This window comes from Periplaneta americana, chromosome 6 (genome assembly GCF_040183065.1).
Source record: "Periplaneta americana isolate PAMFEO1 chromosome 6, P.americana_PAMFEO1_priV1, whole genome shotgun sequence".
NCBI lineage: Eukaryota > Metazoa > Arthropoda > Insecta > Blattodea > Blattidae > Periplaneta > Periplaneta americana.
The window spans coordinates 77,696,246-77,724,036 of record NC_091122.1 but is presented as its reverse complement, the minus strand read 5'-3'; the positions used below and the strand labels follow the sequence as shown (position 1 = coordinate 77,724,036).

Genomic DNA, 27,791 nt, shown 5'->3' with positions numbered 1-27,791 from the left:
CTGAACTCATTTGCACTCACTGTTGCTATTAACTTGCATGAAGTAGGATCTTACTATTTCACTATTATTGTCTATTCTGGGCCTTTTAATAGGAACACATAACAACCATTTATCTATCGCACAACATAAATTCAGTACTTCACCACTTGTTTCACTGAGAAACAATAGACTATAGAGAAGTGAACTGGACTGGAGTGACCCACTGAAAGAGAAAGAAACTTATTCAAATGCTATGAAAAAAGGATCAAAGAACCAATCGAATGTTCCAGAATTTCCAAGAATTTTTGAGAGTTTCATAGTTTGCATAGCTGCATTAAGATGGTACATATACTAAGTTCCACAATTTCAGAATATTGTCGAATAGCTGCCAATAGATGGCGGGCATGTAAACAATTTGGCATCAAATGATATGGAACAGTTATTTATCCTACAACAAACCATTTTCCACATTCATACTCTATTTCTGTTTAAAATTTTACCCCCCCCCCCCCTTCACATCACACATCACCCTCAAAGCCTAAATACTCATATAGGACATTTTTATGATTATTGTTATGATGGAAATGATAATTTTTCATATTGTTGGGTCTATAGTCAGGGTAACATGAAAAATGAATGTGAATGAAAAGTTAGTAAAGCATATGACAATACAGAAAGAATTTTTAAAATCAAATAATATAAAACTATATAAGAAAACTTACAGCTATGGTTTTTAGAACAGATTTTCGGTTGTCTGGTGGCCGCAGATCCTTTGGATAATATATTCTAATGGAGCTGAGATGTGTGATAAGTGTATGCAGAACTGGCACAACTTCTACATCTCCCTGAGCTCCTACAGGGCATGGTCGAGGCTGCTGCGAGCTGCTACCCGGTGATATGTGCAGCAAAATGTCTATTATAATACTGGGAGCTGCCTTCAGAGGATTTTCATTTCTCTTATTTCCAGAATTTTCAGTCTGTTTTTTGAAGTTTATGATGATTCCCCAATCATATTCATCATCTTCATTTTTCACCTCAAAAGGAAACAAAAATTATTATAAGTTATCAACTGTTTATGAACACTAATTATGATATTATTATTTTTAAACAACCCAAGTATTCTTCTATCACAAAAGCAGGAGCATGTACAGATATGGAATTAAAATCTGGAGCGAGTCTTTACGAGAGTCCACCTGTATGTAGGCAACAATTTCACATGACTGTCCACAAGTAGCATATATACACGACTCTTATTTACTCAACAGTTGCAGTGTGTTGTAAGCGAAACTTATACAATAAGGGAGCTCCAAATTTTATTTCCGTATCTGTACACATTAATAAGACACTAATTTTTGTGTATAGTTCAGCTATTTTATCGACTCCCATGACACTAGTCCTTCCCATTAGTGGCATAGATATATCATTGTTGTGCCTCAAAACACTGCTATATGCAAAAAACCATAACATGTCAGAAGCAAAAAACATTAGAACTTTCCAAAGCACTTATAGAAAGAGGCTTTTATTTTTCCATTACACAACTGAAATAACTGAGTATTCACATACCAGATTATAAGGGACGATTCCCAACAGCTTTCTGATCTTTTTAAACTACATAACTCATTTATATATATACTCGTATATACATATATTCTATGAAAGAGATAGAGAGAGAGAGAGAGAGAGAGAGAGAGAGAGAGAGTGTGTGTGTGTGTGTGAGCGCGCGTGCGCGTGTGTGTATACTACCAATAAAAAATTTTCAGTCAGCTATGAAAACAACTATATACTTTATTTCAATGTACAAACACATCGGAAAAACTAAATAGACCAACAAAATAAATATTTTCTCTCTCTAGCATTACGATATGATAGAATATTCAAAACGAAATCCTTGTTTTAACCACAGACTCATAGTTGTGGTAGATGACCAAAAACTTTTGACCGGTAGTGTGTGTGTGTGTGTGTGTGTGTGTGTGTGTGTGTGTGTGTGTCTATATCTATATGGCGAAAATGGCCCACGAAGTCATTTAAATATGCGCTCCTACAGACATGGCTTGAATGTCTTGAATGCAGGTAGTAGGCTATTGATGAAATAAAAGGAGAAGAGTTCGGCTGGCGCCATGGATCTTGTCCTGGTATAGCTCAGATGGAAAGAGCACTCAGCGCGCATAGCTGAGAGGTCCTGGGTTCGGTTCCCAGTGTCAGAACGAATTTTTGTCAAATTAATACATTAAAAATAAACTTTCAATTACTGAACACTATGGCAACCGAAAATGAATCAATAAAACACAGCAGTGCAATTACAAATTTCACAGCCACTTTTGTGCACGATGTTTAAAACCGAGACAGTATAATGAGAGTCGCAAAGGAAAACAGAAACAAACTTTAAGAAGAATTGTGGTGGTGAAGACAGATGTTTGTTTTGATGTACCCCTCATGACACAAAAAGCACAGGAACTTGCTAAGAAAATGAGGAAAGACGATTTTGTAGCAACACAAGAATGATTCCACCATTGCACAGTGGGCCAGAATCGACTCAAAATGGGACAAAATTATTTTATGTCTCTATTGTTTTCTTGGATGCATAAAATCAATAGTTATTCAATAGTTTTCACTTTTTCTTTAAGTTAAAAGCACTTTCCCAACATAATAGTTTTTTATTCAATATCTGATTCCTCATCATTACATTTTCATTACTGACATTTTCTTCATGAATGGCACTTTCTTCTTCTTCTTCTTCTTCCTCACTAGAATCTTTCAATAGCTGTAATCCTTCCTTCCACAAGGGAGTTTTGTGTTTTTTATGTGACTTTCTTGATATTTGAAATGAGAGGATCAGAAGATATGAGAAGGTTGTTGACTAAATCTGTCATTGTGTTTTTACGAGAAATTTTCCTTGTGTGGGGCTCTCGATATATTATTTTAATATCTTTATTATGAGCCTCCTCAGATAACTGTGCAATTGGAAGCAGAGCTGAGTTAATAATCTGAGACCCATGGATGAGAATTTTGTGTACGCTAGCTGGGAGGTTAAACTAGGGATACTTCTGAATGAACAATTTTGCATTTTCTAGCGCATATTGATTGAAAGAATCAACTTTAATGTCTCTTCCACTAGAAATTACTCGAAGAACAACTGCAAAACGTATAATTAAGTCTTTATCTATCCCGGTTATGGATATGTTAATTCGGGATTTGAGAAGTATCTTCTAGGAGTATTTCCGTTGAGGTTCCACTCTCTCCTGGTTTAGGTTTGTCCACAAGAAGTCCCATCTCATTTAGAAACCGACTCTGAATTTCTTCCTTTCTCCTTTTCATAAATTCGTCTGGCTGTATGATCTAACAGACTCTGTAACTTCACTTCTGCACTTATTTCTGTCAGAGTAATATCACATGGATAGCAATGCAGCTTTGCTTCTCGAACTTCATTGTATGCTGAATATAAATCTGCATTTCTACATTTTGCTTGTAGTCTCAATAAAGTGCAGGCCTACTGGTACTTAGATAATTTCGTATCCATTATCAGGGCTAAAACGTCATCACCACTATATTTTGCAACATTTTTTGCAGGAACCACTATGCTCGTTATATGCAGTTGGAATTTTTGCCGCATGAGTCGGTGTACTTACAGCATTTTCCATTAGTTTAGCTGCTTCTTTTTACCAGAAGTCTTCAGACTTATCTGAGTAGCAAGAGCAAGTGCAGCAGGATCAGCAGCTTCTCTGAGATGTTCAGTTTTCTTCCTCTTGGTCTTCTGAGATGATTCAGAGAACAATTTTCTTGGATGACCAGAATGACTATACAACTATGAACATCCAGCCACATGTTCAACATGAAATTTATTACATGGGAGCAGCTTAAATTCTTGATCCAATGAACTGCCATATTTTTCTTCCTATTTATTTTTCATTCTGTAGCAATTCTGATATCTTTTATTCAAATTACTGCAGAATGAACTATTTTTTTCTTTAGTTCTGAAGAAAATCTTGTTGACAATTTTCACGTAATCCTAATTATGAAATAACAGACTCATGAACAGCTGTCTTATCATTATTACTTTGTAGCAAGGCTTCCATGATTTCACGGTGTAAAAAACAGCGGTCATCTGGAATAGTAATGAATAAAACTATACGTAGGTATCTGAATTTTCGCACATTAAACAGAAAAGTGCAAGTAGCTGCAGATGAATACGACTTTTCTGCAATCTATAGGGTCTGTTTAAACCATCGACACGAAAGTTTTCGAAACATCGAGTGACACGCACTTTATAACCATCTTTAAATATTGAAAACTAAAATATTTTAGCTTAAATTGCATCCCTCCAAGTTATCACAACTATTTACACTCTATATAAACCAATTCAAAATTACATGTATTCCTAATAAAACCTACATTTTGTTCTAACATTCTCAGCCATTGTTATTTCTTTATTCACGAATATGACCACGTAACACACACCACTGTCTCAAGCTCACAGCCTAGGACTGACTGGTGCGCTATCGCCTGGTTACAGTAGCTCTCTTTCAAGGCTGTAGCCACAGTTGTTAAAACATGTTATCGATGATGCATCATGAGTTTAGTGCTCATCAACATCCCTACTATGAGTATACACTGTCAAAAGTATTGTAAAAAAAGTTCATTTTTTCAATTTTGTCCCATTTTTTACTCAGTCTGGCCCACTGTGCGTTGGAAGGAACGGGAAAACATTGTGTACAAACAAACACGTGATGAGCAGAAGGATAATGATTTCTCTGTGGCATAAAAATGGATAAAGGAGAAGTGACCGAAAATCACTTCAGAAATTTCTGCGAAATGTGTTTACAGTGCAGACATGAGTGGACTTCATTATGCCTTGCTCGAGCACAATAAGTGTTCAAGAATGAAAGCGACAAAGGACAGATTGACAGTCTTGTGCAGTGTTAAAATATGTAGTGAAAAAGAAAGGCAACACAACAATAAACGATTTTTTTTTGTGCTGTGTTAAAATATGTGGTGAAAAAAAGGCAACACAACAATAAACGATTTTCTTTTTTAAGTACTGGTAGTACAGGACTAATATTGTTTTGCAGTTTTATATTCAAAATTGAAAACAACTTTTTTCAGTCATTGTTATCAGATTAGTAGCATACAAAAGTGATCATAACAAATGGTGTGCACTGCAGTAATAAATGCATTATATGAGACAGGATTAAGGTATGGTCACACATCACTACTTTTTCTGCGTAACTTTTGTACTGCAGCTGCAAAAGTTACGTGTCGTGTTCACACGTAAGCCAAAAGTAGTGCGCTGCACGCTACTTTTCATGCTGCACAACCCGAGTGCTTCAAAAGTTGCAACTGGAGGTTGCGAGTCTGTTCACACACAAGGCACTACTTTTGCAGCCGCAGTCATGCTGCAGGTTTCCATCTCTGTGTTGAGTTCTCAATATACATTTTGTGGTTATGTTCGCATTATTAAGAAACTCATGCGAAAGCTTACTTATCTATTACTTGCTTTTCTGCCCTAACTAGTATTCAGAAATTGGCATTATTTTGCTCTGTTTATTATTACAGAAGCAACTCATGCTTGACGGAAGACATTTTAATTATTATCACAACAATGAAATGTTATAAAACGTGTTTCTTGGCTACAATAACAGACCATAACATTACTAAACCCATTTCAACAATGATAAATCAGGTATATTATAAAGCTGGACCTAAGAAGTAAAATATTTGTGAAAAATTAATATGCGTCTAATAACATGGCCAGAGAATGGTCCTAGACAAAGCTGCTTTTGATAGACAATCCATGATGACCGACCTAAAATATTTATCCTCCTGAGTCCTGAGATATTTTTTGTTTTACTTTTAAAGTTCAATATAATACTACACTTCAAAAAAAAGTCACTGAAATGAGATAAAATGCTGAAAAAATCTCCAGGTTACAGTTAGGGTACAAATGTAAATATACAGAGTGAACATAAAGTCTTTCCCTGTTTATAAACATTTATTACTGAAAAACTATGCTACATACAGGGACGCGGTTTCCAGTAAATGATATCTCAACTTACCAAGTTTTCATGTATAGGCCTATACTTCAATATGCGTTCTGTTTGTTTCCTGGGGAACATCTAATCGATATTTGATTTCATGCCATGTCTCTTGCCAACATCTCGTTTTTCTCACCCCAAAACCGAATATTGTATCTGTTGAAATTTCCGGAGGTGTGAAAAATTTTGCACAGACATCTCCAGTTCGACACATACAAAGTGCAAATCATGCAAGCTTTGTTGCCAGATGACCATTCCCGAAGTGCTGCATTTGCTGCGGATATTCTGGAAGGAACTGAGTGACACAATGATTGTTGGTTGTCTTAAGCAAGTCTGTTTTTCTGATGAGGCAATCTTTCACACCTCTAGAAAAGTCAAATGTTCGGATTTGGGGGTCGGAAAATTGAGATTTTGGCGAAAACATGACATGAAATCGGGTTTTGATCTGACATTCTTCAGGCAACGAACAGAGCACGAGTTGAGGTGTATCCATAAGTCACTTATAGTGAAGTGGTATGATATTTTATTTTGCTTGATAAGTGACTATAAGGGTAAAAAATTATTATATTGAAACTAAATGCATGTATTAAGTACAGTATATTATACTCCAGGACCCAGGAGGCTATTGTACATGGTACTAAAATGAAATAGGATTACAATTTGTAATGAAGTAACTTTAACCATTCTTACTGAACGAGAGAAATCTGTTTGCTAATAGCTCATCAACTGTGTTTTCATAATTTTTAGCGTTTTCAAAGTCTGCAAAATTGATAGACAAATGTCCTGATTGCACATCACTTCGTTAATGTTGTAATTGGAATTAACCATTGTTCCGGTTGTACTTTCTCCTTTATGTTGCGAGATATTACCACAGTCTAGTATATACAGTCACGAAACTTGAGTTGTGAGGGTGCTAGGAACAATAGACTGTGCTGGTACTATTTCGCATTGTCTGTAATGAGGCGATATTAGCGATCCTAGTGGTTAGCAACTATCTATGGATGCATATTTACTACGTATTGAGCTTCGTGACTCTATATACTATACTCCGTGTCAGACCAGCAAGTCACTGTGCATTTGGAATAGGGAACTTTGTTGCTCATTTAACAATAGTTCTTGGAAGAAATATTTAAAGGACCTTTGTATATTGCAACTCAGCAGGTAAGAATTGTACGCTTTAAACCATCATCCCGTCTTGATTGACAGTTACCACTTGTCGCTGGGCTCGTGCAAACATATTACTCTCCTGTTTGAAAGTGTCTATTGTCAATCTTTCAGCTGTTGTAGATTGTGTAAATATTGCGCGTTTTTTTTGTATACAATTAGTTTTAGTTTAGCTTATCTTCAAATCGCTGTGTAAGAATAAATCAATGTAGTGCCTGCAGTAAGTTTACTATTTGTATAAATGTATCCGCTGTTGTAGTTTGTGTAAATATTGCGTGTTTTTTGTATACAATTAGTTTTAGTTTAGTTTAGTTCAATTTAGTTCACCTTCAAATCGCTGTGTAAGAATAAGTCAGTGTAGTGCCTTCAATCCCTCATTCTAGTGCCGAGGTCATGGAAAGCATGGGGCTCTACCTCCATGCCCCCCCAGTGCCTTCATGGCATGTTACGGGGAAACCTTTACGTTTACCTTTTTAGTGCCTTCAATCAGTTTGCTCTTTCTTGTCGTACCGAAAGAATGGAAAAGTCGCCAAAATGTTTCAAAAGATTGCGAAAGCGGAAAAGAATATTGAGTTCCGACGAAAGAACTATGGTGTTAAACGTGAACATACGGTATCAGCCACAAAATTTTCTTACAAACTGGTGCTAACAATAAAAAAGGAATTTAAATTGAAGGGGAAACTTTCAACACCCGTGAAAAAGAAAAGTCCAGGCATTCAAAAGACGAGAATGCAAAAATATACCTCAATGACTTAGCCTGCAATAAAGCATCTTGTGCATTCATTTTACAGGAAAAACACACTGCCAGCATTAAAAAATGTGAAAGCAGCCTTTGATAAAGACACAGACATGCCTAAGGTATCAATTTCACTGTTACAAAGGATACTAAAGGATATGGGATTTGAATTTACTAGAAGAAAGAAGAATTCCATGTTAATTGATAGAGACGACATAATTGCCTGGAGGCACAGGTACTTGAGAGTTATTAGAAGTCACAAAGCAAACAATAGGAACATTGTTTACATAGATGAGACCTGGATAATTGCAGGGTGTACAACTTCAGTCTTATGTGGACACTACAATTGCCTCTGTTTCACAAGCCAGAAAAGAAGGTATGACGACTGGTAATAAGATGCCTTCAGGCAAAGGTGGACGCATAATATTAGTCCATGCTGGTAATGAGAATGGTTTTATTTCAGGAGCTCAATTAGTATATCACAGAAAGAAAGATGGCGACTACCATAATGAAATGACTAGTGCTATGTATGAGAAATATTTTGCGGACAAATTGCTTCCAAATCTTCCTGCGAATAGTGTTATTGTGTTGGATAATGTGCCTGTACATTCGAGGAAGAATGAAAAAATTCCCGTAAAGAGAAACAATAAAGCAGAGATTAAATCGTGGCTGATCTCTAAAGCAATTCCTGTTGGTGAAGACATGCATAAGACAGAGCTATTGAAGATGGTGCAGTCTGTGCGGTCTCGATATGAACCCAAGTGCATAATAGATGAAATGGCTCGAGCACATAGATATGAAGCATTGCCACTCCCACAATATCATTGTGAACTAAATCCAAATGAAGAGGTGTGGAGTCAAGTCAAGAGGAAGGTTGCGCAAGAAAACACCACCTTCAACATAAATAAAGTGCAAGAGCTGCTGGAATCAGGAATCAAAGAAGTAACGCAACACCAATGGACTAATTACATGGGGCATGTACAAGATATGGAACAGCACATGTGGGAAACGGGTAGCCTCTTGGATTTAATCATCAATCTTGCCGAATCAACTGAAGAAAGTGACAGCAAGGATGAAGATTTAGGAGTCGCTCCTCTTCCAGATTAGTGGTGTGTTACACTAATTTCATTCTTTAATTAAATTAGTTAAATTGTGTGCGTGATGTAAAAGAAAACATATTGTAAATTTTTAGACTAGACAACAATGTAGTTTTATTATCTCAACAATAATTATCACTCTCTACAATTTAATTTCACTCCCATCAACAATGGGATTTGCTCTCCGCACAGCAACACAGCGTTCATTATTGCACTCCACAAACGACAATGACAATTTACTTGGACTATTACGAACAACAATGAACTGTTAATCTTAACTAATATTCACAAAGAACTATTTACTACACAGAACTGTCAGTTCTCAGTTCAAAGCTCGTTTGTCTTGGCTAGTTCTTCTAGCTCAGTCACTCGCGTACACAGAATCTCAAATCCCAGAACTTCGAACTCAGGTCCCCCAACTGCAGTCCACTGCACTCGAACTCCGGGCTTCAGGCTCCACAGTTACGGACACAACTCAAGTCGCGATCTGGTCTCGAAACTGGCTTCACTGCTACACAAGACTAACTCGCTTACTGTCCAAATCTGCCTGTAACAACACTGGCTTACTGACGGGCTGGCTGACTTAATGACTCGCGTTCACTTGCGCGTTGTATTTATAACTAAGCCATAGTTTCTGGAGAGTTCGCGGTCGGTCGACAGATGCCTAGAAGATAACGGATGTCAGGATGGCATTCTCGAATAATCTCGCACGCTGCTGCTCCCCTCCTTTACCGCGCGTAACACATGCCCCAGGAAGCAGATGCGCGCGCAACCCGCCCAAAACACGGCCGACTTAGCCCTTACTCCGTCGGTCGTGAGATCGAACCTCACGTGGCCGTCACATTGCTCCCTCCTTAGGACTGGCCGCCCCGGACAGTCCCTTGGTAGGCCGCTATTTGGTCCAACGTTTGGGGTCCTCCGGCTGCTCCCTCCTTATGGTGGTACCACCCCATCCTGGGCTTGGCTGGGCAGCGATACTCGTACTGCGTGGGCGCCATCTTGCTTTTCCACTTGGTCCTCCAAGGAGAGCTCGCTGGCCACGGGTTGGTCTTCGGCGTCCATCAGGAACACTTCATCCTGACCAAGACGGAGTATACAGTGCCGGACGTCCACCGTCGCATCGAGTAACCGCATGGCGTCGAGTCCCAGGACGACGTCCTCGGTGATGTTGGCGACGAACACCCACATCTCCAGTTTCCTCTTCCCCAAGGTCAGGTGCAGGAAGACCTCTCTCTGGATGGGCAAGCTCTCGCCTGAAGCAGTCCGTAGCTCGTATTGGCGCAGCGGTGTCCTCCCAGGTAGGCCACGCACGACGTCTGGTCTGGCGATAGTGAGCATCGCCCCAGTGTCCACCAGTACTCTGCATGGACGGCCTCTTATCCGTCCTTCAGTAATCAGCCCATCGTCGCATCTTCTGTTGACTGGTTTCAGGACGAGCCGAGGGGACGGTGATGACGGCGCCGACGTGCTCCTCCTAGCATCGGCCCCCTCTCTCTCCTGACTGTAGCCAGGTCGGTCGCAACTCCTCTGGAAGTGCCCAGGTTCACCGCAGGACCAGCAGGTGGGCACCCGTCGTCCCCGTTGCTCAGGAGACTGTTGGCTCCTCTCGGTGTCAGCCACCTCTGTCTCCTGCTGGTGGCCTGAGCGGTCGCAGTCCCTCCTTAGGTGTCCCGGTCTCCCGCAGGACCAGCAGGTGCGCGCCCGTCGTCTCCGCCGCTCTGGTGACTGTTGGCTTTCCTCGACGTCGGCTGCCTCTCTCTCCCGTCGGTCGCTAGATCGGTCTCAGTCCCTTCTCAAGTGTCCCGGTCTGTCGCAGGACCAGCAGGTGGGCGCCCGTCGTCTCCGCCACTCTGTTGACTTTTGGCGCTCCTCGACGTCGGCCACCTCTCTCTCCTGCCTGTGGCCGGATTGGTCGCAGTCCCTTCTCAAGTGTCCCGGTCTGCTGCAGGACCAGCAGGTGGGCGCTCCTCGCCTCTGCCGCTCGGGTGGCTTCAGTTGGCGCCCCCCAGCATCCGTCGCCGTGACGCTCCTGATCCAGTGCGGTGTTGAGACTCCCGCCGCCGACTTGGCCGCCTCCATCCTGAGGGTCGCCGCCAGAGCTGCGTTGATGGTACGATGCTCTGCCAAGAGTAGCTGTTGTCTGATTTCAGGGTCTCGAACTCCGCTGCCGAAGGTGTAGGCCGCCTCTCCAGCGATGAAGTTAGGTGGTAGGCCCCTGAGGGCCTTATGGGCAAGTTGTTCCACCGCCATCGCAAATTCTTGCAGGGACTCGCCTGACTGTTGGACCCTCGTTTTCAGTTGGGTCCTGAATGCTGCCGCAAGTTGATGATCACCATAACGTCCCTCCAATGCTGCCATTATCTCAGCGGCTGTCCCATCTTCTGGAACGCTGTGAAGAATCTCCGACGCCTGTCCCTGAAGCGCGACCAGCAGCTGAGTGGTTTTCTCTGCCGGCGTCCACCCATTGTGCTCTGCGATGGCCTCGAACTGGCGACGGAATATCGCCCAAGACGTCGTTCCGCCGAACGTCGGCGTCTTTACGTTCGAATGTCTAGCTGAAGGTGATGGCTCTGCAGGACCACTATCCGTTGCCGCTTCTTGCATGGCCCATCGAACCTCCTCGGCAACTATCTGTTTATGTTCTCTAGCCTGGTGATCCACCAACGCGAGGATGTGCTTGTTTTCTACAGCATATTGGTCCATTAACATACTCGTCTTGTCCAGCAACTCATTCGTTTCCTCTTGACGACGCTCGAGATCGCGGATTTTGCAGTCGAAATGGTCTACATCCTGTCTCAACTCGGCTACTGTCTCGTTTATAGTTGTAAAATTCTGGTTTAGTTTATCCAAATCGGCCTTAAGTTCGTCTTTCACGATGGCGACAATTCCATCTACGTGGGCCGAAATGCTTTCAATTTGCGTAGTGACGTTATCTTTCACTCCGCTTATGTCGCCTTTCACTCTGCTTATGTCACTTTTCATCTCCGTTTTCACTACACTTATGTCGTTCTTCACCTCACTAATGTGCATGTTCATTTCTGCTTTCATTTCTGCGATGGCTTGCAGGATCTGCTGTAGGTTCTCCATTGTCGATAATATCCCACTTCTGACACCAGTGTAAATTTTTATACTAGACAACAATGTAGTGTCTCAGTAAAACATACAGCAGAGTCCGTATAGGTCAGTTTCTATCTGATGCTTTTCCAATTCACTGCGGGCTAAAGCAGGGAGATGCACTATCACCTTTACTTTTTAACTTCGCTCTAGAATATGCCATTAGGAAAGTTCAGGATAACAGGCATGGTTTGGAATTGAACGGGTTACATCAGCTTCTTGTCTATGCAGATGACGTGAATATGTTAGGAGAAAATACACAAACGATTAGGGAAAACACGGAAATTTTACTTGAAGCAAGTAAAGTGATCGGTTTGGAAGTAAATCCCGAAAAGACAAAGTATATGATTATGTCTCGTGACCAGAATACTGTACGAAATGGAAATATAAAAATTGGAGATTTATCCTTCGAAGGGGTGGAAAAATTCAAATATCTTGGAGCAACAGTAACAAATATAAATGGCACTCGGGAGGAAATTAAACGCAGAATAAATATGGGAAATGCATGTTATTATTCGGTTGAGAAGCTCTTATCATCCAGTCTGCTGTCCAAAAATCTGAAAGTTAGAATTTATAAAACAGTTATATTCCCGGTTCTTCTGTATGGTTGTGAAACTTGGACTCTCACTCTGAGAGAGGAACATAGGTTAAGGGTGTTTGAGAATAAGGTTCTTAGGAAAATATTTGGGGCTAAGCGGGATGAAGTTACAGGAGAATGGAGAAAGTTACACAACACAGAACTGCACGCATTGTATTCTTCACCTAACATAATTAGGAACTTAAAATCCCGACGTTTGAGATGGGCAGGGCATGTAGCACGTATGGGCGAATCCAGAAATGTATATAGAGTGTTAGTTGGGACACCGGAGGGAAAAAGACCTTTGGGGAGGCCGAGACGTAGATGGGAGGATAATATTAAAATGGATTTGAGGGAGGTGGGGTGTGATGATAGAGACTGGATTAATCTTGCACAGGATAGGGACCAATGGCGGGCTTATGTGAGGGTGGCAACGAACCTCCGGGTTCCTTAAAAGCCATTTGTAAGTAAGTAAGACAACAATGTAGTTTTATTATCTCAACAATAATTATCACTCTCTACAATTTAATTTCACTCCCATCAACAATGGGATTTGCTCTCCGCACAGCAACACAGCGTTCGTTATTGCACTCCACAAACGACAATGACAATTTACTTGGACTATTACGAACAACAATGAACTGTTAATCTTAACTAATATTCACAAAGAACTATTTACTACACAGAACTGTCAGTTCTCAGTTCAAAGCTCGTTTGTCTTGGCTAGTTCTTCTAGCTCAGTCACTCGCGTTCACAGAATCTCGAATCCCAGAACTTCGAACTCAGGTCCCCCAACTGCAGTCCACTGCACTCGAACTCCGGGCTTCAGGCTCCACAGTTACGGACACAACTCAAGTCGCGCTCTGGTCTCGAAGCTGGCTTCACTGCTACACAAGACTAACTCGCTTACTGTCCAAATCTGCTTGTAACAACACTGGCTTACTGACGGGCTGGCTGACTGAATGACTCGCGTTCACTTGCGCGTTGTATTTATAACTAAGCCATAGTTTCTGGAGAGTTCGCGGTCGGTCGACAGATGCCTAGAAGATAACGGATGTCAGGATGGCATTCTCGAATAATCTCGCACGCTGCTGCTCCCCTCCTTCACCGCGCATAGCACATGCCCCAGGAAGCAAATGCGCGCGCAACCCGCCCAAAACACGGCCGACTTAGCCCTTACTCCGTCGGTCGTGAGATCGAACCTCACGTGGCCGTCACATTGCTCCCTCCTTAGGACTGGCCACCTCGGACAGTCCCTTGGTAGGCCGCTAGTCGGTCCAACGTTTGGGGTCCTCCGGCTGCTCCCTCCTTATGGTGGTACCACCCCATCCTGGGCTTGGCTGGGCAGCGATACTCGTACTGCGTGGGCGCCATCTTGCTTTTCCACTTGGTCCTCCAATGAGAGCTCGCTGGCCACGGGTTGGTCTTCGGCGTCCATCAGGAACACTTCATCCCGACCAAGACGGAGTATATGGCGCCGGACGTCCACCGTCGCATCGAGTAACCGCATGGCGTCGAGTCCTAGGACGAGGTCCTGGGTGATGTTGGCGACGAACACCCACATCTCCAGTTTCCTCTTCCCCAAGGTCAGGTGCAGGAAGACCTCTCTCTGGATGGGCAAGCTCTCGCCTGAAGCAATCCGTAGCTCATATTGGCGCAGCAGCGTCCTCCCAGGTAGGCCACGCACGACGTCTGGTTTGGCGATAGTGAGCATCGCCCCAGTGTCCACCAGTACTCTGCATGGACGGCCTCTTATCCGTCCTTCAGCAATCAGCCCATCGTCGCATCTTCTCTTGACCGGTTTCAGGACGAGCCGAGGGGGCGATGATGACGGCGCTGACGTGCTCCTCCTAGCATCGGCCCCCTCTCTCTCCTGACCGTAGCCAGGTCGGTCGCAACTCCTCCGGAAGTGCCCAGGTTCACCGTAGGACCAGCAGGTGGGCACCCATCGTCCCCGTTGCTCAGGAGACTGTTGGCTCCTCTCGGTGTCAGCCACCTCTCTCTCCTGCCGGTGGCCAGAGCGGTCGCAGTCCCTTCTTAGGTGTCCCAGGACCAGCAGGTGGGCGCCCTTCGTCTCCGCCTCTCCAGTGACTGTTGCTTTCCTCGACGTCGGCCGCCTCTCTCTATCCACTATCCACTAAGCCACACCGGATTCTACCCCGGCGTCGGAAGAATCGTCTCAGTTTTAAGTTCCAACTCTTAGGTTCCCTCTAGTGGCCGCCCTCTGCACTACGTCATAGATATCTATGAACCTAGGACCAAAGTCCACAAATGTGCTGAGGTGCACTCGTAATGAGTGACTAGTTGGCCGGATCCGACGGAATTAGTGCTGTCTTAAATCACGAAGTGGTTTACGCATTTCATATAATTTGTCTCCGTTCCATTACTCTTTCATCGTATGATGACACAGAATATCTGCATGGAAATATCATATGTACTTCGGTATATTAAAATAATATATATGGATTAAAATAGTTATGTTGATGTAGGCCTACAACATTACATTTTTTTATCACTACTCCTGATCCTATTCTAACAGTTTCGAGTTTTGTAATTTGTAACAATACTGATGGGTCATTCCATAGTGACACACACAACATTTTCGAAGTAAGTATGATATTCGCAGGATATTTAATTAAATACTTAGCAGTTCATGAAAAAGACATCACTGTCTTTTAACGTAAGCATTGCAATATACAAACACAAATGTAAACAATATTAAATATTATATGATGTGACACATGAACATTTTCTTGTCACTTATTTTATTACCGAAATGGAAAATGTTCATATTATTGTGCCAAATAACATAAATGTATTCAGTTGTTTTCCAAAAAATTAAGACACTTGTGTAGTACATGTAACTGCTGACATACTTTAATAAAAATAACAGTGCCTTTAACAAATAAAATATTACGAATTATATTGTGACACACGAACATTTCTGTCAAGTTGATTACTGTTTTTTTCAAATGCATATCGAGATTTATACACAGTGCCTACAGTTCTTATTATACAAAGCAACACTTGATTACACTAAAATACACATTCAGATTTAAAATATCCATGGTTATTTACAACCATGTGGTGATATCTCCTGTGTAATGTCATGTGATGAATACACCAATATAGGCTATCCACTTTTCCTGCCATTTGTAGTACTTTCCTTTCTTGAACATCACAGAAACTTTAAATTCTTCGCCACCACAAGGTTTTGTCACTTCCTCTGCTTATCTGACATCTTTATTTAAATTGATTATTTAACGATGTTGTATCAACTACTAGGTTATTTAGCCTCGATGGGATTGCTGATAGTGAAATGATATTTGGCGAGATGAGGTCGAGGATTCGCCATAGATTACATGACATTCGCCTTACAATTGGGGAAAACCTCGGAAAAACCCTCAACCAGGTAACTTGATTTGAACCAGGGCCCACTCATTTCACGGTCAGATGTGCCTACCATTACTCCATTACCGTGGTTGCTGGACATTTTCGACTTACCGTTTCCTCTAAATGAACGTTCCAATTTTGCAAGTAAACAAATGGTGTTTATAAGCCTTTTCAAAATGTATCTATTGCGTGTAACTTTTTATTATGTAGAATAATACTTTGTTGTGTCTAATCACATAGCTCAGTTTCAATATGCACAGTTCCAAAAGTCGCGAGTGCGTTAGAAGTACGAATATGTGCAATAGCAACATCATGATCCCGTATTGCTTTAGTTAAATTACTGTATTTTGCTTTTGTTGCTGAATTAAATTATTATTATCACCAGACATAATCAAAACTTTTTATTGCACTTATATACACATACACAATGTAACTACAAAGTACTGGTACAAACATACGCAAGAGAAACAGTACGTTTTACACTCATTCGACTTCTCGCAGCCCAGGCAGGCTACCGGCTGCTTGGGGTATATACATTTACTGCAGTCTCGTGAGGCGTCCCTCATTGGTTAAAAGTTATGATGACGTGGGTTGTCATGGCAACTTCCATGCTAACCTGCATTCAGCACTGCTAGCACCAAGAGGACTCTTGGCTGGCACTCTGCTGCCAGCTCAGGACCGCAGTATGTGTATAGTATACACCCCATGACACGACTTACAATTAACAAAACGTATTTAGAAACGTTTCAGGACTTTATGATTATATAAACAGAAAGTTTAATCATGGATTTACGTACATATCGTGATTCTTATAATCAATCAGTCCTGCCCAAGCCGTGCTTGGGTTGGATGCATGTCACTGTATGAACAATGCATTCATATACAAAGACAAGAAACTGGTCTACATGATTCAATTTACCTTTAGAAGCTTTGAGAATAAGAATTATAATTACATTTTTACAAATTTCAGAATAAAAGCCTGTTTCCCAAATATTATTTGGTTTAGTAATGGCAAATAAGAAAAGTAAAATGCAACTTTCCAAACATGTCTCTATGGCCACATTGTACACTTCTTGTACAATTTCTGTCATTGCAAAAATAAATAAATAAAAGACATAATGAACCATGCATCAAGTCTTCACAGCATACCTTCACCAGTCTTCCAGGCTGCAGAAAAGGAACGATGTATTCTGGTTTTGTGAGATAAGACTGGAACTGCTTGGAAAGCAATGCAAGCTGCTCCCTGATGTGGTAGTATGATGCAACTTGCGTTTCCCGTGGAACAACAATCTGGTCCAAAGCATTCTGACTGGTTCTTGCTTCTGCAAACACAAATTATGCTATGATATATATGCAGGTAGGGAGGTTTGGTTGGTACAATCATACAGTGGTGAGGTAAAATATTTCAGCTGGCTTGGCTATTTATGCTTCTTGGCAGAATAAATTCTGAGAAAACTGAAGAATAAATTCTCAGGATATAGTAGTATGGCTTCCATATCCAAGCAATTTTACAACTAAAGTTGTTTATACATGATCAAATTTTCGTCAAATTCAACACTTCACAAGACTTTTCAAGATTTTCCAATGTTTTTCAAGTTTTTTTTTTATGTCAAATCATTTGCAATACTTTAAAAGTCTTTGGCTGTCTTGAAAGTAAACAAGAACATGCTCTCATCGATCGAAGACTTGACAATTCTTTGAAGGAATTGACCAATGGGATTCGAAAATATTATGGTGCCAAGAACTGCAAGAAAATATAGTGAGAGATACATATATATTCTTATATGAGGTCTCACCATACTCATTGAATAATCAATGACTATAAGTAGCCATACTGTAAATATCTATTAATTTGAGAAAAATTCCTTCCAGCAAAGGGAATCGAACCCGGGACCTCTCAGTTGTGTGCACTGAGTGCTTTTTCTATCTGAGCCATATCACGACACGATCTCTTTGCGGAACGAATTTGTCTCAAATTAATAGATAATTACAGTATGGCTACTTATAGTCATTGATTATTCCAGACGTCTCAATAGGGCACATGGATAATAATCTCAACTGGGACTTGCAAATCACAGAAACCTGCAGAAAAGTATATTCTATTATCCATGTGCTAAAAAGGATAAATGTTCATCTGCCCTCTTGTTTAAAAAAGTCCCTTGTGCAGAAACTTGAATTTCCCTATTTTGACTATGCTGACATTTTACTGACTGACCTCTCCAGTGACAACAAAACAAAACTTCAACGTGCTCATAATTTGTGTGTACGTTTTGTAAGCAATGTTCGTAAATATGATCATATTACCTCATCCCTGGAAGCAATAAGTTGGCTTAAACTAGATAAGAAAAGAAATTTACATTCATTCCTCTTTCTCTTCGAAATCTTGAACTCTTCTATTCCTTCATACCTGTCGTCTCGCTTCACTTACCTTTCTTCCCCCATAATCTGAACACATGCTCTCGTAATGAAACAATACTAACAATACCATCCCATCGCACCTCCTCATACTCATCCTCTTTCACAATAGCCCTGCCAAGACTCTGGAATTCACTACCTGCTAGCATCAGGGACTGTCGAAATAAAATTGAATTCAAATGCAAACTTACTAGGCACTTAGTCAGTAATTGATTTCTTGTAAATAGTTTCCTTAATCTATTACAAAATATTTCAATATCCAGTAATTTCATCACTATACAATTTTGTTATTCTCAGTTTAATTTGTAATTCAGTAAATATAAAATATTCTTTGTTTTTCTATGATAAATTATCTAGCTTTAATTAGTCAGGTAATCTTTTCGTACTTTGATTTTTATTGTAATTGTAATTATAAATTTAATACTAATTGTAATTTTATTTGTAATTGTAATTGTAAATTTAATACTAATTGTAATTTTATTCTTCATATTATAGTTGGAATCTGCTGGTAGAGGGGTAGAGAAGGCCTGACGGCCTTATCTCTACCAGGTTAAATAAATAAATAAATAGTAAATAAATACTACTACTACTAGGACCTTCTCGGAGCACTTCCTCCTCTCGCTTTTTTAATGTAAGAGTGAAACAAGATGCGGGAGCAGTTCGTGAATCTCCGGATGATGTCATTGACCGCGATGTTCATCTCCGAGGAAAGAATGTCCTTATTACCACAGTCTAGTATATACCGTCACGAAGCTCTATACATAGTAAATATGCATCCATGTATAGTTGCTAACCACTAGGATCGCTAATATCGCCTCATTACATCCAAATAGTACCAGCGCAGTCTATTGTTCCTAGCACCCTCACAACTCAAGCTTCGTGACTGTACATACTAGACTGTGTTATTACCGCAAATGTATGAACAAATAAAAGCTTTCATAGGGAAAGTGAAATTGTGGGAGTCGCAAGTTTCAGTGGGTAACTGTTACCACTTCTTTGATCTAGAATTTTTACCTAACTTGAATCAAGATCAGTGTAACAAATAAATACGTAACATGTATGGTTGTTCATGCTTCAGATTTCATTTTACTCATTGATATATTATTAGAAAATGAATGTATTATTATTATTATTATTATTATTATTTCCTCATTCTTATACTGTGTGTCGTGCTGACAGTACGTGATGGCACTAATAAATGTAAAGGTGGAGGCGTCTTAATTGCGATAAGCAATCAGATTCCCATTATATGCAGGAGATATGATCTAGAAAAAATTAATGAATGTGTCTGGTTTGAAATAAAAATTTCTGATGGTAGTAATTTATTAATTGGTAATCACTATTTCTCTCCTGACACTGATCCCCAAAATTTAAGAAATTATCTTACTTTTCTTGAGAATAATCTTGATTCACATAATTTTAGAATACCGTAAAGTGGGGTGACTTTGAACGCCGAGGTGACTTTGAACAGTAATGTAGCGCCTTTCTAAATTAAATGCTGTACCCAATTGCGAAAAAACTGAACTAATTTATTGACAACTTAAACAGTTTTTTTCGCAATTGGGTACAGCATTTAATTTAGAAAGGCACTGCATTACTGTTCAAAGTCACCTCAGCGTTCAAAGTCACCTCAGCGTTCAAAGTCACCCCACTTTACGGTACTTATTCTCGGTGATTTTATTTCTCCTGGTATTGACTGGGCATCTGGTTGTAGCCTTCCTAACATCTATTATTACGTAAAAATTAAGTCTCTTGATCTATTTTCTTCTTCTTGTCTTCTTGGCTTAAATCAGATAAATTTTACTTTGAATAATAAAAATCTTCTTGATCTTGTTTTTACTAATGTTATTAATAGTTCTGTTTACCTAGCTAATCATTCTCTTGTTCGTCAAGACAATTATCACCTTTCTATTTGTGTTAATCTTGAAGTTAATTTATCTCTTCCTTTATATTCTTCTAATCAATTTTATTTTAATTTCTCTCAGGGTGATTATATGAAATTATACACAACTGCTGTTGTTTCATTAACTCATACGATAAATGTCGCGATTGCTGATGCTGTACCTCTAACACGAGTAAAAAATCTACTTATCCTAAGTGGCTTTCAAACTCGCTTCGTTTATTCATAAAGAAAAAAAAATAAAGCTTACAAGAATTTTAAAAAATCCAAATCTGATTATCATTATCATATCTTTTCTTCCCTTCGAAAACAAGTAAAAAATAAGATAAAATCTGATAAATTATTTTGGCTCCAATCTATCGACAGAAATTTGAAAAATGAGCCTAAGAAATTTTGGAAGTATGTAGAATCATTTCGTAAATCTAAATCCTTGCCTACTGAGTTAATCATTGATTGGGAGCACATCACTGATCAAACTGCGATCGCAAATGCTTTTGCTGATCAATTTAAATCGGTACAAAAAAAGCTCAATTATCTATATGTTAGTGATTCCATCACTACTGACTGCTTATATTTACCGGTTATTGTGTGTGAAGATGTCTTGAATGTCATTAGGAAGCTTAAGCCCAATAAATCTATGGGAACTGATGGCATACCTAATTTCATTATTAAAGGTTGTTCTCAAATTCTTATTCCTCTATTAACTTTTATTTTCAATCTTAGCCTTAGAACGGGTATTTATCCTTCTTTATGGAAGGAAGCATCTGTCATTCCGATATTTAAGAATGGTAATAAACATACTGTTAATAATTACAGACCTATTTCAATACTAAATAACTTCTGAAAAATTTTTGAAAAAATTATTCACAAACATGTTTCATTTTATGTTAAATCTAAATTAAATCCTGCTCAACATGGCTTTACTAAAAGCAAATCTACAACGACGAATGTGGTCAATTATCTCAATCTTATTATGACTACAGTTGAATCCCAAGGCCAAATTGATGCCATTTACTTTGATTTCAGTAAAGCATTTGATGTTGTTCCTCATCAAATCTTAATAAGTAAATTAGATCAGTTTGGACTTTCCATTAATTATCTTAGCTGGTTTGAAAACTATTTAACCAACAGACAATCTTGTGTTCGGTTGAGAAACTCCCTCTCTGATCCTTTCACTACTCTTTGTGGCATTCCACAGGGCTCCACCCTAGGTCCGTTATTATTCTTGCTTTTTATCGATGACATTTGTAAGTCCATCTGTTCCCATTATCTTCTCTTTGCCGATGATTTAAAAATATTTAGGAAAATTAATAGTCTTGCTGATTGTCATTTACTTCAAAATGATATACATGCCATTCAACGTTGGTCTGATTATAACGGAATGAAAATTAATATTTCTAAAACATGCGTTACCTCTTTTTCTAGGAAGACAACTACATTAAAGTTCAACAATTCGCTATCGAATGCCGCCATAACGAGGAAGGACTGTATTAAGGATCTCGGTATATATCTTGCACTTTCATGACCATGTTGATCATTTATTTAATCATTCACTAAGAATGCTTGGTCTCATTAGGTCTATTACTTATTCCTTTTCCTCTCCTGATACACTACTTACATTATATCATGCTTTAGTAAGGTCTAAATTAAAATATGCATCTGTTGCGTGGAACTCTATTACTTCTACTGATTCGGCTATACTAGAAAATATCCAAAGAAAATTCATTTCTCTTTGTGCGTTCAGATTTGTACCTAACTCCTCTTCTTTAAATTATGAACTATCTAGTAAATATTTTAACTGTACCACTCTGTTTTCCAGACGTCAGGATATTGATTACACTTTCTTTAATAATGTTGTTATACATAACACCTATCTTAGAATTTCCGTGAAAGGTTTTCGTGGTCAAAGAATTTTTTTCACTAAATTATTTACATCCCTTTCTCCAATAGCCAGGTGTATTAAAAGTGCTAATTTGCAAGATGTGATTTGATTTTACTTATGCATGATCTATCCTTACTTGTTATTTAATATCTTTTATTATTTGTTAGATACTGTCATTTATTTTGTTGCATTTGGTGAATGATTAATGTTGACTATTATATGATTGTATTTCATCTCACTGCCATTTTCTGTCATTCATTCTCATAATCATTTGTTCTCTTTTGTTTTGTTTTTTATTTTGTGCTATACTGTAATTGCCCTTGTGCTGTTGTTTTGCACATGAATGAATGAATGAATAAATAAATAAATACATAAATAAATAAATAAATACATAAATAAATAAATAAATAAATAAGTAAATAAATAAATAAATAATTATTATTATGAAGTACAGAAGGACTTAAGGAAACAATTTGAGACCAGATTTAAGATCTGAATAGTTCTAATTTTAAATAACTGTTTGTGAATTCCTAAGATATTTTGGTTACTTTTAATTATTGAAAACATTATGAAACATATTAACTATTATTGTAATGAATATATTAATATTGACATATCATAACAATACGTACTTTAACAACCAAGAAGTTTAATAATGTAATTATTATTTTAAATATAGTATAAACTTAAAAGAAAGGAGAGATACCAAAAACAATTTACTACAAATGAAGTACTGTTGTTGTTTAGTCAACTGTTCGAAGACAGGTCTGAACCTTTCACAAGTAATACTAACAAAGCACCACTTATGAGGTAACTAGGCCACGAGATAATGGGGTAGGGTGGCCAGTTCCTTGTGCTTAAATAATTACTTACGAAATTCCTTCCGAAAACAACCATCTATTGTGACATGCATATGAAGTACAATACAAAAGTACAGCTTTGTAGCATTTCTCGAGCGACAGTTACAACTTAGCTTGCTCACACTTGTAACATAATCAACGATCGGTTATCTTCAGGTATTGAGCTTATCTCTTCAGCTGACTATGCTATCTATACTTGCTCTCTGTAACAACTTCTATGCGCTGGCCTTGAGACGCTTGGATTATTCAATGAGTATGGTGAGACCTCATCTATACTAATAATAAATCTGTAACCGAAATTTTTCTAATAATTTTCGCTTTTCCAAAAATAATTGGTGTCAACATGTATAATTAACCATCCTGAAACCTAAAATCGCTTTTCTGAAATTTTTGTTTGTATGTCTGTCTGTCTGTCTTTCTGGATGTTTGTTACCTTTTCACGCGATAATGGCTGAACCGATTTATATGAAAATTGGAAAAAAAAAAAAAAAATATATATATATATATATATATATATATATAGCATTCAAAATACTTTATTTAAAAGGGGGGGGGCTGTAAGGGGGCCTGGATTAATAAATCGAAATATATCCCTTATTATTGAAATTAATAAAATAAAAAAATCTGAAAGTTAGAATTTATAAAACAGTTATATTACTGGTTGTTCTTTATGGTTGTGAAACTTGGACTCTCACTTTGAGAGAGGAACATAGGTTAAGGGTATTTGAGAATAAGGTGCTTAGGAAAATATTTGGGATGAAGTTGCAGGATAGAACGCATTGTATTCTTCACCTGACATAATTAGGAACATTAAATCCAGACGTTTGAGATGGGCAGGGCATGTAGCACGTATGGGCGAATCCAGAACTGTATATAGTGTGTTAGTTGGGAGGCTGGAGGGAAAAAGACCTTTGGGGAGGCTGAGACGTAGATGGGAAGATAATATTAAAGTGAATATGAGGGAGGTGGGATATGGATATGAGGGAGGTGGGATATGGATATGAGGGAGATGGGATATGGTGATGGAGACTGGATTAATCTTGCTCAGGATAGGGATCAATGGTGGGCTTATGTGAGGGCGGCAATGAACCTCTGGGTTCCTTAAAAGCCAGTAAGTAAGTAAGTATTATTGATTTTCATGACAAATGTTACAAAATAAAAGTTACTTTAAAAATGATTTCTGATAGTTTCATTCTATGCAAAATTTTGACAGTACTGACATTTAATGAGATAAATGAGTTTTAAAATAACAATGTGTTTATTATCGCCACCTAATAGGCTGTAATGAAATAAAAACAAATGACTTCGTCTATAAGGGACCTTGGACAACAACAAATGGAAGCCATTAACATACAGAGAATGTTTCTGTGTTTGTATGAAGTAATCTCAGATGCTAATCAACCGATTTGTATAATTATTATTTCACCATTGCAAAGTGTAGTTTCTCTAGATGGGCATAATGCTATAATGTTATTACAGTAACTTCTGAGTGAATTGAGGAAGGTATGATTAAAATAGCTTCTTATGCACAGAAAACTAGATAGGTTATTCTGTATATTCGTTTCCTGTATTTCTTAAAATAATGTTTATGTATCACATTCATTTTCATCTCAGAGAATTAACGAACAAGAGTGTATTGATTTAGCACCGGTATGCAGTAATAGTACGTTAGCTTAGCATTCCATTATTTTATAATCCAAATTTCAACTATGCTCAATTGAATCGTGTTAATATAGATAAAATGAATAAACTATGCAATAAATGCAATGAAAAAAAAATTGGGTATGAGCCAAGCAGATTATGTTGCGCTGTTGTAAAAGTTGTTCCTGCTGAAATTGAAGAGTCTCCACAACAAATTAAGGACTTACTTATCTGAGTACATCCATTATCAACACACTTTTTAAATAATATAAGACAATATAACATCTTATTTCAAGTGGCATCATTTGGTGCAAAAGAAATACATGAAGTCAATTCTACACCATCATTTAAAGTTCAAGCATAGGCCTATCATTTAATTGGAAATTTTCTTCCAGCTGAGGGTAAGAGCTTTCAGTTCTCACAAGTACATTTCATTACAGATGCTGACCAATTGTTTATTAGGTCTAATATTGTATCTCTTTTTTTTTACTTTTTTTAGTAGGTTATTTTACGATGATGTATCAACAGATTATTTAGCGTCTGAATGAGATGAAGGTGATAATGCCAGTGAAATGAGTCCGGTTCCAGTATCAATAGTTACCCATCATTTGATTATATTGGGTTGAGGGAAAGCCCAGGAAAAATGTGCCCCGACCAGGACAGTATCAATCTTAAAAGTAGAGTTGACTGAACAACTCCAGAAAGTATTGCATGATAATAACAGTTAAATTCATAGTTTTAAATACAACTTTCAAAATGATTCAGGAGCAAACGACTTACAACATACGAAAAGCTATTATTGATTAAGTAATTACAAAACTGTATTTAGATTTGACAATATTTAATTCTAAGAAGTGCAGTGATGTGCATGGGTATCATTAGCACTGGTGGCACCACCACCACCACCACCACCACCACCTGGAACAATGTAGATTCGCCTCTCATAGTATACTACAGGTAATGGCTATTGATGGCAAAGAGAACCAAGTTTCAGTATGGTGTTCTGAAGAAAAAAAAAATTTCAGTCATTGATGAAAGAGAAGAAAGAGACAGAGGAAGGCAAATGGCTTGTGTGTGGGTGAAAAAGAAAGAGAATAAGGGAAAAGTAGAGAGCAAGCAGACAGAGGGAGACGAAAAAAGGGAGAGAGAATGTCCGAGACAAACAGAGGGAAACAGACAGGGCGAGGGAAGGAAAGAGATGAGTGACAGTAATGGGAAAAGGGAGAAATATAGGCAAAAAGGAAAAAGAGAAAGGAAGATAACAAAGGGAAGGAAAGCAAAAGAGTGAGGAGGAGGAAGACAAAGAGAAACGCAAAAAGAAAGGAGAGACATACAGAACGGCACATAGAGGAGAGAGGGAAAAGAGAGAGAGAGAGACATACAGATAGAGACAGAGAAGGAATGGAGAGATGGACAAATTTTATTACCTACTAAGAAATACATACGAGAAGATAGTTAGGACTAATTAGTTCTGTCTCTTAAAACTCAGTGTTCCCGTTTTCTCCATATCCTTTGGAATATTTCTATTTTTGTTATCCATTAAGATTTAGAATGTAAAGCAATCTTGGGTAAGTGATTATCATTCATCCTGCAATATGTTGGAGCCTGCTGCAGTGATAATTCACAATATAATTTGCCTAAGCAAATCTGTGAAAAAGCAAGCTTTGTATTTTCAATTCAAAACAATAAAATAATACTTACTTTCATACAACTCTGGAATGGCTGCATGGTTCTGGAACTGAAAGAAACTGCGCTCCAGCATGTATTCAGGATTGATTTCTTCAACACGGAGCAGGTTCAAAACCATGTTGTAGGTCAGATGAAATGCCGAATTAATAGGGTCAGCCTGTCCTTGTACTATGTTTCGCCCTGCTGTAGGACTCACTTTCTCGTCTATCATCAGAATCACAATGCCCTTCTCATCAAGTCCACGACGGCCTGCACGACCTGACATCTGAATGTACTCACCTGATGTTAACTGTTACAAGAAACATTAATTTATATTATTGTAACATGATGTAAAATTTATTACATTTCATAAACAGAATTAATCCTGTAATTAAAATACCATATTTAATAGCGTAACTTACCCAGTCGGGTAATTTCACCTCTCAAGATTTTGGGACGAATTATTCAGGGAGGGAGGGATCCCTTGAATAATTTCTCCCTCTGACATTAAAAAATTGGACACTCAAAAGCATCTTTCGTGAAGCTTCCAAATAACGTAAAATAGGCATGGAAAATCCTATGTCATTATTCATCTCTTCGAATATATCAGACCTACCATAAAACAAAACTGTAGCAGCTTTTTGTATGTCAACAGGTTACGACTGTCTAGCACAACTTTATGAATATTATGGGCCAATATTTAAAAAAATGTTCTTTTGGAGGGCTGCAGACATCCTTCAATAATAAATACAATTTACTAATTAGCAATTAATGTAATTTATAGTAATTAATAATATAGGTCTGTTTAAATATTTTTTTAAATTTTAAGCTTGAAACTTTACTATCGGGCTGCAGTAAACATAGTGGTGGCCGCATGAGGCCCGCAGGCCGTGGGTTGTGCGTGGCTGGTCTAGCAGAATACCTGCATCGATACTTCAGAAGTACAGGAGAAGATCAAATGGAAATTCATATTGGGAAGCCAGAAGACAAATGACAGATGAGCACTAGATTAAATAAACAAATAAATTTTTGATCACGTCTACAATGAAAATGCCAATGATTTCTCTGATGACAAGAAAGACGATCTGGATTTGTTGCTTGATGAATGTAGTGGTGTATAAAATACATGAACGTTTATTTTGTTTACATAAAGCTGAAAGTTAGAACTTATAAAACACTTATATTACTGGTTGTTCTGTATAGTTGTGAAACTTGGACTATCACTTTGAGAGAGGAACAGAAGTTAAGGGTGTTTGAGAATAAGGTACTTAGGAAAATATTTGGGGCTAAGAGGGATGAAATTACGGGAGAATGGAGAAAGTTACACAAAGCAGAA

At 38.5% G+C, this 27,791-nt stretch overlaps 1 protein-coding gene across 5 annotated transcripts in view; it reads right to left on the bottom strand.

Moving 5' to 3' along the window:
* The window catches only part of Mtr4 (exosome RNA helicase Mtr4), a 352,727-nt gene that overhangs the window by 95,150 nt on the left and 229,786 nt on the right, over positions 1-27,791 (bottom strand). For all 5 annotated transcript variants that reach the window (XM_069828330.1, XM_069828332.1, XM_069828329.1 and 2 more), the window contains 3 exons: positions 26,489-26,765; positions 17,239-17,411; positions 702-1,013 (listed from right to left, as the gene is read on the bottom strand). In XM_069828330.1, the coding sequence (XP_069684431.1) occupies positions 702-1,013; positions 17,239-17,411; positions 26,489-26,765 (762 nt within the window). The remainder of the gene's footprint in view (positions 1-701; positions 1,014-17,238; positions 17,412-26,488; positions 26,766-27,791) is intronic.